The following is a 14,783-nucleotide window of genomic DNA, read 5'->3' on the forward strand; positions in this document are numbered from 1 at the left end:
TGGAAATCAGTAATAAAACATTAATGTTTATATTAAGAAAACTACATAATTTATTTCATATCTTAAAAATAATACTCTAAATTATATTTTGAAAAAAATTATGTAAAAATAAAATAATATTCCAACATAAAATCTATAAATTACAGATATTTTAAGAATAATATTATTACATAAAATAAAATTATTAATATGTATATATTACAGACCATAAGATGTATTTGTTATTTGTATTAAAGACACTAGAAACATAGAAATAAGTTCTCTCCGCACAATATCCATTTTTTTTTATTACTATTTTTAATCATATATATTCTATTTTTTATTAAAGGGTTTCTCATGACTTGAAAATATTTTGAAAAAATAAAAATGTTAGAGAAATAAAATGATAGGAGCTAAACTGATAAAAAAAATTAATGTAACATATATTTGCATAATCATTTCACTCCAGAACCTTTTTAAATATATGATTTATAAGTTGACATAGAAAAATAATACGTAAAAGTAAACTCAATTATATAATACACGTTAACGAATAAGAAATTCTAATTAATTTGTGAGACATTTTTTGTTTTTGTTTTTTCTGGGTTAGGTTTATATCCTCAATTTTTTATTTGTCTTTTTATTAATAAAAATTTTCCTTTTTATTTTAGCCTAAAACAAATTTACTCCATTTGTTCTCTATTAAATAATAAATATTAAAAAATATTAGTAATCAATTATAGTTAACTGCAATTAATTTTCTTAAGATATTAAAAAAAGTAATTGTATTTTCCAAATTTCATTTTCTAAAACATTATTTGTGACAATAAATGTTTATTAAAAAATATTATTTATATTAGTTAATTAAATAATATTTTAGGACAACAATTTATTTATTACTTTTCAATGCAATATTAATTATCATTTTTAGATTAATTGTCATGCATTATGGATGTAAAAAGTTTACACTAATAACACATCAGAATTATTCATGAAAGTGACTTCAGATATAGCTACGGTAAAAGTAAAAAATTTCTAACAATCTTATAGTTGTGATTGAGTGATAATATAAACATTTTTTACGCTAACAATATACATGAATTAAATCATTTTTTTTATTGTACCGTATAATCATAAGTCCGCTTGTTTCAACATATTCTTTTAGTAATTAATTACTTTTAGGAATTTATAACTTTTTGCTTAATCTTTTAAAAAATTAGATTAAAGAAAAAATTTAAAAAATATTTGAAATTTGATTTTTTTTTTAATTAATTTCTCATGGTATTTTTTATTTGGAGATGATTAAAAAAAAATATTATCTTCATCAAGTATACAAACACAAATAATTTCAACTTTGAAAAATAAAAGATTTATGAGAATAATGTCTAAATAATTAAATGGCAAAATAATTTTTTATAATTTGTAACAAATGAACCTACTTTGCATTTATATTCATTTTCTTTATTAAAAACACCAAATTATTTTGTTATTTTTGTATTGAGACATATTAACAAGTGTCTTATATGCACTTGTTAAGAGATAAAAAAAGAAAATGAATATTTGAAATTTATGCAATCATTGTCTTGGAACTTTAAAAACCGATCTTTTTTTATAATTTTTTTTCTTTTTCATTTTTTCAAATAATTTTTTTTCTTTTTCTTTTTTTTATTATATAACAAATGTCTTCATAACACTTGTTAACGTGACTTTTTTGTATTCAATTACCCTAAGTTTTTAAATTGTTGTTTTTAGATATAGGCACGATCTCCCCATTTTAAATTTATCTCATAAAGAAATAAGGATGGTTTTATAAAATTAATATTATTTTTCTTTCATCAAAGGAATTTTTTAATTTGTTTGAAATAATCAAATTAATTATTATTAATATAATAATTATTATTATATTGTTATTCTTATTCAGCCAAAAATATTACACATATATTAATTATATACCAATATTTATATTTAATTATTATTATTTTGAATGACATGAAATTCCATTAAATGCTTGTACAAAGAAATGATTAAATGCGTGAATAATTTTTAAATAGTATCCCTCCGTTCTTTAATACTTGTCTGATTATAAATGAATTTTTTTTTCCTTTTTACTTGTCATTCTGATAGTTTAATGTTATAGTTTGTCAATTCTAATCTTATTGTTCATTATTCATCTTTAACATTTTCTATAAAAATATTATTAAATGGTTGAAAAGTTTGAGGATGAATTTATGATCATATATACGTCCACTTTAATGATGAGAGATGTTAAATTGATGAATCGAGAGAAATGAAGATGGGTATAATAGACATAATATTATCAAAGAAGTTTATCCTTAGTATCTGATTTTCTCTCTCTAAAAATGACATGTATTAAGGAATGGAACAGATACAACTATTGTGTTTAAATATAAGATCCCTTTATGGTTTCACGAAGATAAGAAACATGATGGTAATATTAAATTTATATATAATTGATATTGTTTTTATAATATTTTTTTAGAGTAAATTAATTAATATTTTTATTATAATATTTATTGTTGATTGAAGAAAAAAGTGTAAATTAACTAAAATTATTTGAGAAAATAATTAATTAATTAATTAAAAATAAAAATTTAACATAAACTTATAAAAAGGACAAATAAATTTCTCATCGGGGTGTTATATTTAGTATTGATATTTACTCCTTATGTTCCTTTTTATAAGCACTTGTTGAGTTTTTCTCATATATTAAAAAAAATACGTGGTGTAATTAATATGTATATTTTGTGTGTAATTATTATTAAATTGTATATTGTGTATATGTTTTTAATAATAATTTTTTACATTATAAGATAAATTAGTAATATTAAGATGATAGATTTTGACAAATTATAATAAATGCATCTAGTCTAAGTGTTACGTCGGTTTGTTTGTTAGTGTAGTGTAACATAAAAGAATATAAAACAACAACAATGTTAAATACATCAAATATAAAACTCACATGTTTAAAATTTTGATGTGAAGAATGATAGAAAGAAGAAGAAGATATTCTTTGAATGATTTATGCATTAAATCTTAAAGTATGAATTATTTATTTGATAAATTTAATATTGTTGTTGTTGGAGAAGAAAATATAAATTTATTTGAAATTTTGAGTTATAGATTTGATAAATATATGAATTTTCTAGATTTTATTTGCAAATGATAATGATTTTATGAGTTTATGTAAAAAATGATAACATTATTGAAATTTTAAAACCAATTAATTAAATCATTATTTAAAATTAAATAAATAATTAAATTAAAAAAATTAAAAATTATTTTAAATTAAGTTAAGGAACCGCAAGATGTATTTTTACTTTATTTTAATTTTTTTTTTCTCCACATAGAAAAACAAATATACATCTAAATTCTAAATAGATAATTTGATTGCATTAAATATGTTTTTTTTTTTTTTTTTATCTTGTCTTATTAATGGATTTTGTTTTTGGTTGAAATTAAATTTTGGCTCCTTTTCTTGAAATTTACGATTTCAGACATTTATCACGAGAGAGTTTAGACATCTTCCAGTTTCATTTTTGTAGTGAATAGCTCTTCAACATTTTTTTATTGCAGTCCTTACAAAATTGACCCCTTCCAAATTTAGTTTCTATATAAAAGCAACATTAGTCCCCCATGTCAATTTTATGCTAGTCAACATTGCTACATAGTCATTTGTCCTAGCTCATTAAAATGATAATATTATTAATAACAATTAATTCAATTTATTAATTCTAATTTAAACTCATAATTTCCAAATTGAAGATTATAATCTTCACCCTCCCAAAATAAACCCTAAACGCTTCAGGTAATTTTTTAATGGTCAAACCCTAATCAAAGAAGTTCATTATACCAGAAGTAATCGATTTAGTGACTAAGGGGATTTCGTGGTGTGAGCTAGAGATGTCACAATGGGGGAATTAAGTTATGAAGAAAATAATGGCTTCTGGCGGCTGGGCCGGAAATTTTTGGCAGAATACCCCCTATCCAGCCTCTGGGCCCGAAATTTTGGGATCAAATTTTGGGCTGAATATCCCATCCTGCCTCTGGGCCGGGAAATTTGGGCTGAAGTAGATTCCAAGCTAACGGAACGGATATGAAAGCTTATGTATAAATAAAGTTTCAATTTGTTAAAAAACTTAGGAGAATGAAACCATAGCGATTCATATTTTGTTTGGAAGTAAATAAAGCTTGATAAGAAAATATTTCAGTCAGAATTAAAATTATTCGCCCTTACCTATAATTTATTAACCATTTAACTCAATCACTTGGATTAACTAAATGTTTCGGTTTAAATAACTATATTAATGAGTAAAAAAATAAAATTGTGGTAATTTGTCAATATGTTGTGGTTAGTATTAAAGCAATGACAAAATTATTAGAGTTTTTCCAATGTGTTAGAAAGTTTGTGTTTACAATATTAAATAAAAAAATATATATTTTATTAATATATATATATATGAACCCTGTTTTATTAATGAACCCTGTTTAAATACATATATGTGAACTTGGTTTACATACATTTATATGAACCGAGTTAAAGTAAACACTTTCCCTATTATTGCAAATTTTACATGTACATAAACTTAGTTTAAATACATTTACGTGAATTTAGTTAAAGTACACACTTCTTTTATTACAGTAAAATTTCACATGTACTTAAAATGAGTTTAAGTACATGTAAATGAACTTTATTTACGTACATTTATGTGACTTAAATTTAAATAAACATGTTATTAATGAGTATGAGTTATGATATGTGAGTTATAAATATATAATATGAGTGTAAGATATTATCAGTTAAGTGATTGTGATCAAATGAGAAACAGACAAAATAAAATTTAAGAATGAGTGAAATAATAAATAATATTTTTGATATTTTAATTTTATAAAAAATTGATAGAATGTGAGTAGTAAAATTGAGGGTGTAGTAGCATTTTTATGGAGGAATGTGTATATCAATTAATAACAATAAAATGGTGCGCCAATTACAAACTACAAATATGTCCTATTTACTTTGAAGGCTGTGCTCAAATTGTCACTTTAGTTTCAAGTCATCATTAAGGTAATAAAAAAGAGAGAAAAAAAAAAGACAGAAATGATTAGAATGATAAAAATGAGCTTTACTATATATGTTTTGAGTAGGTGGAGCCTGTCAAGGATTCAGTAGGCACATTCACAATAACATAGTCAACCAATGCTTTTTATGATTAAAGACAAAAGCAAAAGAAAAGTATATATTTATTGTTCCTTTTAAACTCGTTACAATGCAATTGTCCACCCATCGCGATCAACATTCCAAAGCCAATTTTAGTTGTAACAAAATGTTCAAATTAAGTGTATATATGAGATACTCTTTCCTTGTTACAATAAGTCAGTCATTTAAATATTTCACAAATATCAATAAAATAAATAAATAGAAGAGAGAAACTATTACTTTTATTAAATTGTCTTTATCAAATATTAGTGCATGTTACTATTAATTCAACAAAAATATTGAATTAAATTTCTACATATAATATTAATTAGATGATACAATTAAAAAAATAATTAATATTATTTTATAAATTAAAAATAGTAATTATTTTAAGATAATTTTTCTTTACAAACAAACAAGTGATTCATCGTGAGATAGAGGGACTAATTGATTAAAAAGAAAGTGAACAACCAAATCATAGTGTCTAATTAATCACCTACAAAATCATATCTGCATAATTAAACTGTTTACTACGAAACATGAGGAAATATGCTCACTGCCTGACTTCTCAAAATTCTAATATAGAATAGAGACAATCACTGAAAAGAAGAATATTTATATTTTTTATATATATATTATCAATGTGTGATTAGTATTTGAGTCCATTAACCATTTGATCAAACTTGAAAGAGATTATATATATATTTTTGGATTTATCTTAGGAGCTCTGGAGTGGATTAGTTTAGACTCTGTAGTGAAGCGTAGATATTTTGGAAATGCATTAGTATTGAACAATTTAATTTGTAAACAACAAATATTATAACAAAAAAAAAAAAAGGAAGAAAGAAAGAAAGTGCAATTAATGAATGTTATTAAATACATCAATGGATAGGTTTACATTCATACACTCAATCAACACAACCTTCCTTCATTATTCAGAAAAAGAAAAATGAAAGGAGAGAGCAATTAAGTAAAGTAATTAAGAAGAAATAATAATGAAATTCGGACCAGGAGTGCTTAATTCCCCATGGATATGTGAGCTACAATTAAGAGCCCTCAAAGTTGATTATGGAAATATCAGCTTCCATATCCTGCAACTACTGCTATGTTGATGATGAATCTGTCCAAAGTCAAGTTGGAGAAAGAGATTATATATATAGAACAAGACATTCTTCAACTTTAACATAATGATGAATGAATCAATTGTTTTAACAACTAAAAGTAGTAGATATTGTAAGATATAAATTATGTTTGTATGTAATATATAGAGAGAGGCAGGGTTGTGATGCACGCATAGTGTCTGTGGAGAGAGGCTAATCTTATATTCCCGCATGCAAGTTTTTATCTTTAATGTACAGTGTGGGCACGTTTCCACAATGAAAAAGGGAAACAGTGAAAGGGATATGTTTTCTTCAACTGCAAATGCAATATCACATATATGCTCTAACTTGAATCAACTTTTCTAAATTGCTTAAAATTTCAAATTTCACAGTAAATTTTGTAGAATCATATATACTATCTCTCACTCTATTTATAAGTGTATTTTGTTTTTTCACTCTTATTATGAAAAATATAAACTATTTGTTGCTGGCAACTTGTGTTAAAGGCTGCTCCCTGATCTCCGAATAGGTCTTTGTCTTTTTTGGCTTTTCTTTTCCTTTATCTTTTGGTCGGTTTGTATCAAAAAAGTTATTATAATTTTTTGGAACACTTTGCTTGTAAGTGCTTGCTGTAGCTAGCATGCATGTGGGGTGTGTCTGAAACTTAATAAAGAAAATAATTTTTTTACATAGTGATCTGAATTTTGAATCTGATCTGATTCTCACATACCTGCTGTATAGTGTGTATAAAATTGGTGGTGAATACTTTGTGGGTGAGAATGATGTTTCCCCACATGTCAGTGATATATAGCTCTCTTAAGTATAAATTAACATAAAGTACAAAGGATGAAAAAAGAAAGTACTAGCACATGGAGCAAGTCAGTTTATCAATGACAATAACATTTTTAATGATTATATGTTGCAATTAAGTAATTGTATTTTGTTGGTCTGCAGATTAGTTTAGCCTTGTTGAATAGTGAATTAAAGAATGTTCTTTTTGAATATTTTTAAGAATGGCAACAGAGTAAAGTTAAAGAGAAAGTGTATATGGAATGGAAGGGGAATCTTGATCAATAAATAATATATTATGGATCTTGATCATGTGCAATAATGAATACTTTGGAGTCTGATTATTGTTAGAATCCATCAATTCAGGTTGAATATAATGGGGATTCAACGAAAGGGTGAGTGTGGCAGTTCCTTTCTTTTTTTACAGCAAGAAACTTCATTCATTTTAGATCTATTTAACATAAAATAGATTGGCTATTTAAAAAAACTATCTGCAGAAGTTGTAAAATATATTATTTTCTCGGGTTTAAGCTTGTGTCTTCCTTAAATCTCTTTGGTTTTATATTTATTTTAGCAAAACTAGGATTATGCAATCTTATTGGTTTCTCTTGTAGTCCTAGCCAACCACTACACATTGTCCAGGTCCCAGGTGTCCCTATCGTGGAAACGGGCTATGATATCAAAACTTAGCGTGAAAGACAAAATTCGATCTTGAGGCTCCAAATTGAATTGAAATCCAATAGTAGCTAGGACCAGCCACACAATTTGTACTTCACTACCTTTTCCCTTTTTTGGTTTGCAAATAAAGCAAACCCAAGCCACGCACCATTTTCAAAGAGCATTTTAAGCAGTCATTTGGTTCAATAGCAGAGGATCAGGAAAGTGGTAATGGATTAAGCTCTAATACTTTGTAGTATTAGCTTCTAATTCACATAGTGCTGTTTAAAATAAAATAGAAAAAGGTACAACCACCATTCGTGTTTCTAAATTCCATATCTTCATGTTCCCATGTAACAAGAGAATAGGCTCTAGTAAAGGAAGTGTTATATCATAATGAATCACCCCCCACAAAATACTGAAAGTTATCATGTCATTTGTTTCTATATACAGTTAATGTGACCAGGTTGCAGACTATTTGTCACTTTAACTTGCATGAGCAATGTCTTGCATTTCATGTGTCTCTAAAGGATCAATTTGTGTCCAAAAGAGACTCTAAAGTATACACAAGTCCCTAAGGGATATGAAAATCCCTCCATTTAGTCCCTAACAACTTGATGGCAAGGACTAACAATACAAATTTCATATACTTTAGGTGCTTAATAGGAGAGAGTCATACTTTAAAAACTAAACGGAAGGTTTATTCAATATAGCACATGCCACTCTTTCTCCTTTTTACTTATTTTAAATAAAGTTTTGTTGCAGGCCAAGAAACCCTACCCCCAAATATAGCATAAGACATTTGTTTTTTCTTTGATCAAGAGATGTGTTGCTTCCCGCATGCTGCCCTTGTTTTGGGGTAAACGATATTGGAGTTCCTCATAAAATTTGGATTAGATTGTACAGACTTCAAAAGGGAATCCGACTGTCAAATCTTAGTTGACCAACAACTGTTGTTGTATGTGAAGTTCAATTATTTTTTCCTTTTGTACATCTAAAATAACAAAAGGTTGTGTATGAAGTTATTCTGTTCATACTTTTTAATATATGTGATACAACAAGACTGATAAACAAAAAAAGGAATAACCATCTGTAGTGGCGGAGCATGGATTGTTTTTACGAGGGGGCCAAAGAATAAAGTTATACAAGTATATTTTTGTCTCAATATATTTGAAAATCATTAGTGGTACAATGGTGAAAATGCATGCCTTTTTATTGGTATGTCCATGGTTTGAATCTCGCTGACTACATTTTATAGATGTTATTTTATGCTTAAAAAGTTAAAAAGCAATAAAAATGCGAAATTTTATGCCACAGGGATCGAATTATATATAACATACTGAAGCTAAAAAATGTGTATATATAATTATTTGTGTCCCTTCTAAGATCCGCCAATGGTGTTCAACGAAACATGCTAATTTTCATTTATTGTCTTCAACGTGGTATTCGTTGTCCCACTAATGCCATACTATATATGTAGCTATCAATGAATGCTCGATTGTATAAATCAATTCTTTTATATAAAAACATCAAAATCTAGCAAGACACATCAATGCAAAAACTAGAATTAGTATGATTGCAAAGCAATGATAAGGCAATAAACATGTCAAGGGTAATTGATGATGTAAAATTTAATGTGTGGATTTGGCTAGTATAATCAAGTGTCTAACCAAACTTATTTGGTAAGCTAAAAGCAGAGCAGTTACACAGCTCATCTCTTACATGAGCAACACTTATCTTGAACCCCCAAAAGTACGCATAGTTCTCCTGGTGCGGGAATTTGTATGAGTTCGTTGTCCCCGACAGGGTAAACCATCGACATGCCTGATTCCTCTGTAACATTGGATACCAACCAACCTTCCCACATCTCTCTCAACTAACTTTTTCTGAAAGAAAGCAACCAAAACAATCACACATTATACATTATATTATGGAACAAAACACAGAGGTGTAAAATAAGAAAGTAAAGAAGATGAGGGTACCAAATCATTTCCAATCAAGTACTTGGAAAGCAATTCTCGAAGGGAATATAGTTCTCTTTTGCTTAGATCCTTCACATATTTGTTCTCAACTCCAAGCTCACACACAATGTGATGAGCTTTTGAACGGCCAACCCCGTGGAGATGCTGAAGCGCATACTGAAGGCGCTTGCTATCTGGAATCTCACCTCCAAGACCACCTCCAATGTTTATATTTCGTACTTGGACACCATGAAGCTGTACAAAATCAAAACGGTGCAACTAGGTTGATTCTTAATTGCAGAGAAAGAAACAAAGCCCTACCTACACTAAGCAAAATCACAAAAGAACAGTTGAGGCATAATGATCTAAAATGAAAAAGGACAGCAGTCACAAACCCAGGATGATGAAAGGATAAAAACTCACAGACAGGTTTTGACGAATGCAGGCAGCAATATTAGAAACAATTCTGACAGAACCAAACATCTTGAAGTTGGAGGATTTGGAGATGCACTGTGTTTAAAACCGGAATTGGGGTCAAATTTAAGAATCAATCCAGTTTCAAAACAAAATAAGAATTAAAAACCAAATCTTTCCCCTTCATGTATTTCCATGTCAGATAATTTTGTACCTTACAATATTTTTTGGTAGAGGACTATACTTATAAGAATTCTATAGAAGAAATAGTTGATTCGGCTCAAGTGGTTAATGAGAGCTTCAATTAAAGACGAATTGTTCGCGAGAATCTGAGTTTGAATTCTGACAGGAACAATTCTTTTCCAGATTTTACTTATCTCTTGGATGAACTCTGAATTACTAGTGTTTCATTCCCATGGGAACTAAAGGGTTTAAAAATATTTTAAAAAAATCTATAGAAGAGAATACTGTTATGTTACAGGGCTAAAATAATTTTCGTAATTTTTCGTAAAGAAAAATTAATGCAAAATTATAACAACTTCCATTATTTTATTTGAAGGGATTATTCCAACATTATAACTGGAGAATAAAAAAATGTAGAAATTAGGTCCCATGTAAGATGAAAAAAATGAAAAAATTAGCTAGGGATAAATTTTAGATCCATTAATTTAGACAATACCCTAAATTCAAAGTATTAATAATCTCCAAATATTAGAATGAGTCATCTCATTCATCTGTTTCTCAATCATAAACATTGGAGTATGGATCCACTAATCTGGGACCTAACTCGGTGGATGCTTGAATACTCAATGGCTAACTTTCCAATATACACATGAGTTTTACCCACCAATGTATGGACCCTTTAGACTCCATCTCTCGCAATACTACCTAGGTAACACATTCCACCAAATTTGGTCAGGAATCTCCTTTATATTTAGGGTGGAAAGTTAACCATGTAGGACCAAAATCACACTAATCCTACACGTTATTAAATCATAATCAATATGAGACTTTATACATTTGGGATTTTTGGCCATTTTGATAACAGAAACAAAACAATACAAAATAGAAGAACCAAAGATATATACCAAAGGATTACAGGAATAATATAAGTAGAGAGAAAATAGAAAACCCTAAAAGTCTCAAAACCCTAAATATGAGATAAAGTACCTGGATGCGTGGTTTTATCTTCACTGTTGGAGGCAATGAGGAGCCACTGGTGGCTGGAGAAAGGCTGTGAAGACCGAATTGACGATGGTGTACCGGCGTGCGATAGAGGAAAAGAGAAGAGAGGAGGCCGCGCCAAAGTCTATAGTGTCAAAATTGATGTTTGTTATTTTATTTTCAAGAAATAATTATTTTTCATTTGTAATCATAGTCAATATCTTTTATTTATATCAGACAAAATAGACCTCAGACTAACATATCTAATGATCATCTTTGATTCTATTATCTCATCATCTTAAAAAAACTATCAAATCAACTGTTTTTATTTAGTAAAACGATTTAGATTGAAATTAAACTTTTTATATTAAGCGAATTGATTGTGAAACATAGTAAAGGTTAGATTTTTCTCAAAAGAATAATCTAAACTCAACTAAAAATTTAGAACTAAAGCTAAATTTAATTTTTTGAAACTTTTAAAACGCAAAAAATCAAAGTATCCCATGTAAAGAAATTCTAAATTATTGTCAACAGAAGTAAATCAATTGTGATATTTATCTTTTATATATCAAATTTGTTTGTTACATAAAATAAAAACTCTCTAACTTCCAATAAAAATAACGGGAACGAAAAATTTATAAGTTGCAATCTAATCTATTACACATGCTTAAAAATTTATCAATATTTAATCACTGAGGATAATGAATTGTATTTTTACTATCATAGTAATTTATTGACAAAACTCTATGCTGAGTTATCCAAATTTGAACTTGTAATGCCAACTACTTGTACAATTTGAAAATTGACATTGGTTTAAAAGTTGTTTTTGAACAGTAAAGTTGTCGATGAAAATTATATGTAGCAAATTCTAAAATAGGTTGTTACACTAGCTTTTAAGTTCAATTCGCCCCAACTAATCGGATACAAATGAAATAACCAGCAAATCCCCTTCAGAGTATTTTAGATTTTCGTGTTTTCATTATATCCAAAGTGACACTATTTATAGAAAAATAATGTCATTTAAGAAAAAGTTACAATTCTTGGTTCTACTATTCTGTTTCGCGAATGGATATAAAGTTATATAATTGACTAAAGCATTACAATTGTCTAGTGGTTAATCAGCGCCTCTTTTCACGCATGATCTGGGTTCGAATCGCCCGTAAGGATCAAACTCGAGAAATACTCGATTCACATCTAGAACACAATCAATTGAACCAACAACTAAATCATATCAATTACCACCAATTATACATACATATATTTATCAATATTTTAAAAATATCTCACTTTTTTTTTTTATAATAACTCTATGTATCGTCTTCAATAGTTCAAGTGTTTAACTGGAAATACCCAATACGTGACACTATACTCATAAAGCATGCAAGTCTTGTTAAATACCGATTATTTATTATGTGAAAATAAGTCTCAAGTTTCCAGGACACTGATTCCATACTTGAACCTAAAAACTCCTTTAAGAGACCAAAGTGAATACAATTTATGACCCGGCTCAATCTCTCAATGAGATCAAGCTAGTTACTACTGCAAGCTCCCGGTAACTGTGTATAATAAATAAACATCATTGCTACATCAACATTTATCACACTAAAATGCAGTGGAAGTAAGTGTTACACTTTTGATTGAACAATTTTAATTGGAAGCTTTAGTTACATTAGTCAGGAAGCTCAGAGCGCTCCCTTTTTGCTGTTTCTATCATTGTACATAAGAACTTGATGGGGTTGCATTCAAAAGGATTTGCAAGTGCAGCATGTGCCAAAAATGGAAGCTTTCTGAGAGACCTTCCACTCATTCCCTATAGACGGATCAAACACAACAGTTGAGATATAAAAGTCAACCGATAGATTGTGAGGTTAAGGATCGAGAAATATTATATTTTTTCCTACCTCACATGCTTCTGCAGTTTCAACTAATTGCTTGAACAGTTGCATGGATGTAGTACCCTCATGAAAATCTGGTGCGTTCAACCTCGGTTTTGCACTAGCATAATTTGGAAGCACAATATTCTTACAATCCTAACCAAGTCAGCATGATTATCCATAAGACTAACAAACTAAAATATTTGAATCCGAATAAAGATTAGAAAATCCATGCCTTTCATTTTCAAAAAATATTCCAGGACAAAAATTAGATCTATTTGCACCTCAGAACTAGTTAATATCCCTGTACGCATGAGTTCCTGCAAGCAAGACCTTAATATTTCGTACCGAGCTTGAAGAGTTGGAGGACCAACATATGCTTTGATATCAGCTCTATCAACAAAAGCAATATCTGCAATGAAATTGATAAATCTGTATGATGATAGGAATAGGCCAAAGCCTATTATTAGAAATGTATATAAGAGGGGAAATAGGAAGGTTTGGATGAAGCCTTCCTAATTGTAACACGTGTCTAATAGCTTGGCTTAGGCAGTTAGGAGTTTGTTCTATAAAAGGAAAGTAAGTGAGAATGAGAGAGTTAGTTGGGAGTTAGTTGTAACCACTGGTTGAGGAACCAGGACAAGATCGAGGGATCTATTGTATCATCTTCCATATTCATTCAATTCAATAAAGTGAGAGTTACTATTCCTAACAGAATCATATTGGTTCTGGTTAGGTATTGTTCATTGATTCAATTCAGCTTAGTCATAAATACCAGTGGTTCTATCACTGGTATCAGAGCACCGATCTAGGTGCCCTGAGGGAGTGGAACCACCATACGAGCGTTGCTACAATCGTCTATGATTTTTACCAGAAGCATGGCAACCAGAAACGAAGACAACGGGAACAATGAGTTCAAGGAATTGAGGAAAGATCGTGAAATATTGAAGATGCGAATGGAGCTCCATGAAGCTCGAATGAAAAAATCGGAAGATATGTTAGCTGCGATAGCGAGCAAATTAGGGGTGAATCAAGAAAGAAACTCGTTTGATGAGGGGAGTGAGAACGAGAACGAAGGTGAAAGTCATAAGCATAACGCGAATCCATGTCGATGGAGAAAGTTAGAAATCCCTATTTTTGCTGGAGATGATGCTTATGGGTGGGTTCAGAAATTAGAGAGATATTTTGCACTCAGAGGAGTGACGCCAGAAGAGAAGATGCAAGCTACGATGATTTCGTTAGAAGGCAAAGCTCTTAGTTGGTATCAATGGTGGGAAGGTTACTCCCCTAATCCAACGTGGGAAAGCTTCAAGATTGCGGTGGTAAGACGCTTTCAACCTTCTATGATTCAAAATCCGTTCGAATTATTACTTTCCTTGAAACAAAACAATAGTGTTGAAGAGTATGTTGAATTATTTGAGAAATATGCTGGGGCTTTAAGGGAAGTTAACCAAGATTTTGTTAGGGGAGTATTTCTTAATGGATTGAAAGAAGAAATTAAGGCAGAAGTTAAGTTGTATGAGTTGACTAATCTGTCAGAATTGATTCAAAAAGCTATACTTGTTGAACAGAAAAATTTGATATTAACAAAGAAAAACAGTGGGACTTACACTAGATCTTACAATTCCTA

The 14,783-nt window shown here is 29.0% G+C and overlaps 2 protein-coding genes across 2 annotated transcripts in view; both read right to left on the reverse strand.

Moving 5' to 3' along the window:
• Positions 1 to 6,032: 6,032 nt before the first annotated feature.
• Positions 6,033 to 11,487, reverse strand: LOC101509091 (small ribosomal subunit protein uS13m-like). Its single transcript, XM_004501814.4, has 4 exons — positions 11,286 to 11,487; positions 10,125 to 10,211; positions 9,723 to 9,956; positions 6,033 to 9,626 (listed from the first exon to the last, which is right to left on the reverse strand). Exons 2-4 carry the CDS (start codon positions 10,182 to 10,184, stop codon positions 9,474 to 9,476), a joined length of 447 nt encoding a protein of 148 aa, XP_004501871.1. The 5' UTR covers positions 10,185 to 10,211; positions 11,286 to 11,487; the 3' UTR covers positions 6,033 to 9,473.
• Positions 11,488 to 12,664: 1,177 nt separating this feature from the next.
• LOC101509415 (pachytene checkpoint protein 2 homolog) overlaps positions 12,665 to 14,783 on the reverse strand; it is a 13,407-nt gene continuing 11,288 nt past the window's right edge. Inside the window, exons 12-14 of the mRNA XM_004501815.4 lie at positions 13,438 to 13,565; positions 13,181 to 13,309; positions 12,665 to 13,089 (exon numbers count right to left, since the gene is read on the reverse strand). Of these exons, the coding sequence (XP_004501872.1) occupies positions 12,949 to 13,089; positions 13,181 to 13,309; positions 13,438 to 13,565 (398 nt within the window). The 3' untranslated portion in view covers positions 12,665 to 12,948. The remainder of the gene's footprint in view (positions 13,090 to 13,180; positions 13,310 to 13,437; positions 13,566 to 14,783) is intronic.

This window comes from Cicer arietinum, chromosome 5 (genome assembly GCF_000331145.2).
Source record: "Cicer arietinum cultivar CDC Frontier isolate Library 1 chromosome 5, Cicar.CDCFrontier_v2.0, whole genome shotgun sequence".
NCBI classification, from domain to species: Eukaryota; Viridiplantae; Streptophyta; class Magnoliopsida; order Fabales; family Fabaceae; genus Cicer; species Cicer arietinum.

What these genes read in the sequence shown, in the direction of transcription:
- LOC101509091 (XM_004501814.4), bottom strand. Translation starts at nt 10,184, where the DNA reads ATGTTTGGTTCTGTCAGAATTGTTTCTAATATTGCTGCCTGCATTCGT. An exon ending in GCATTCGTCAAAACCTGTCT is followed by an intron (nt 9,957 to 10,124) that starts GTGAGTTTTTAT and finishes GATTTTGTACAG; the next exon opens with CTTCATGGTGTCCAAGTACG. An exon ending in ACTTGATTGGAAATGATTTG is followed by an intron (nt 9,627 to 9,722) that starts GTACCCTCATCT and finishes GCTTTCTTTCAG; the next exon opens with AAAAAGTTAGTTGAGAGAGA.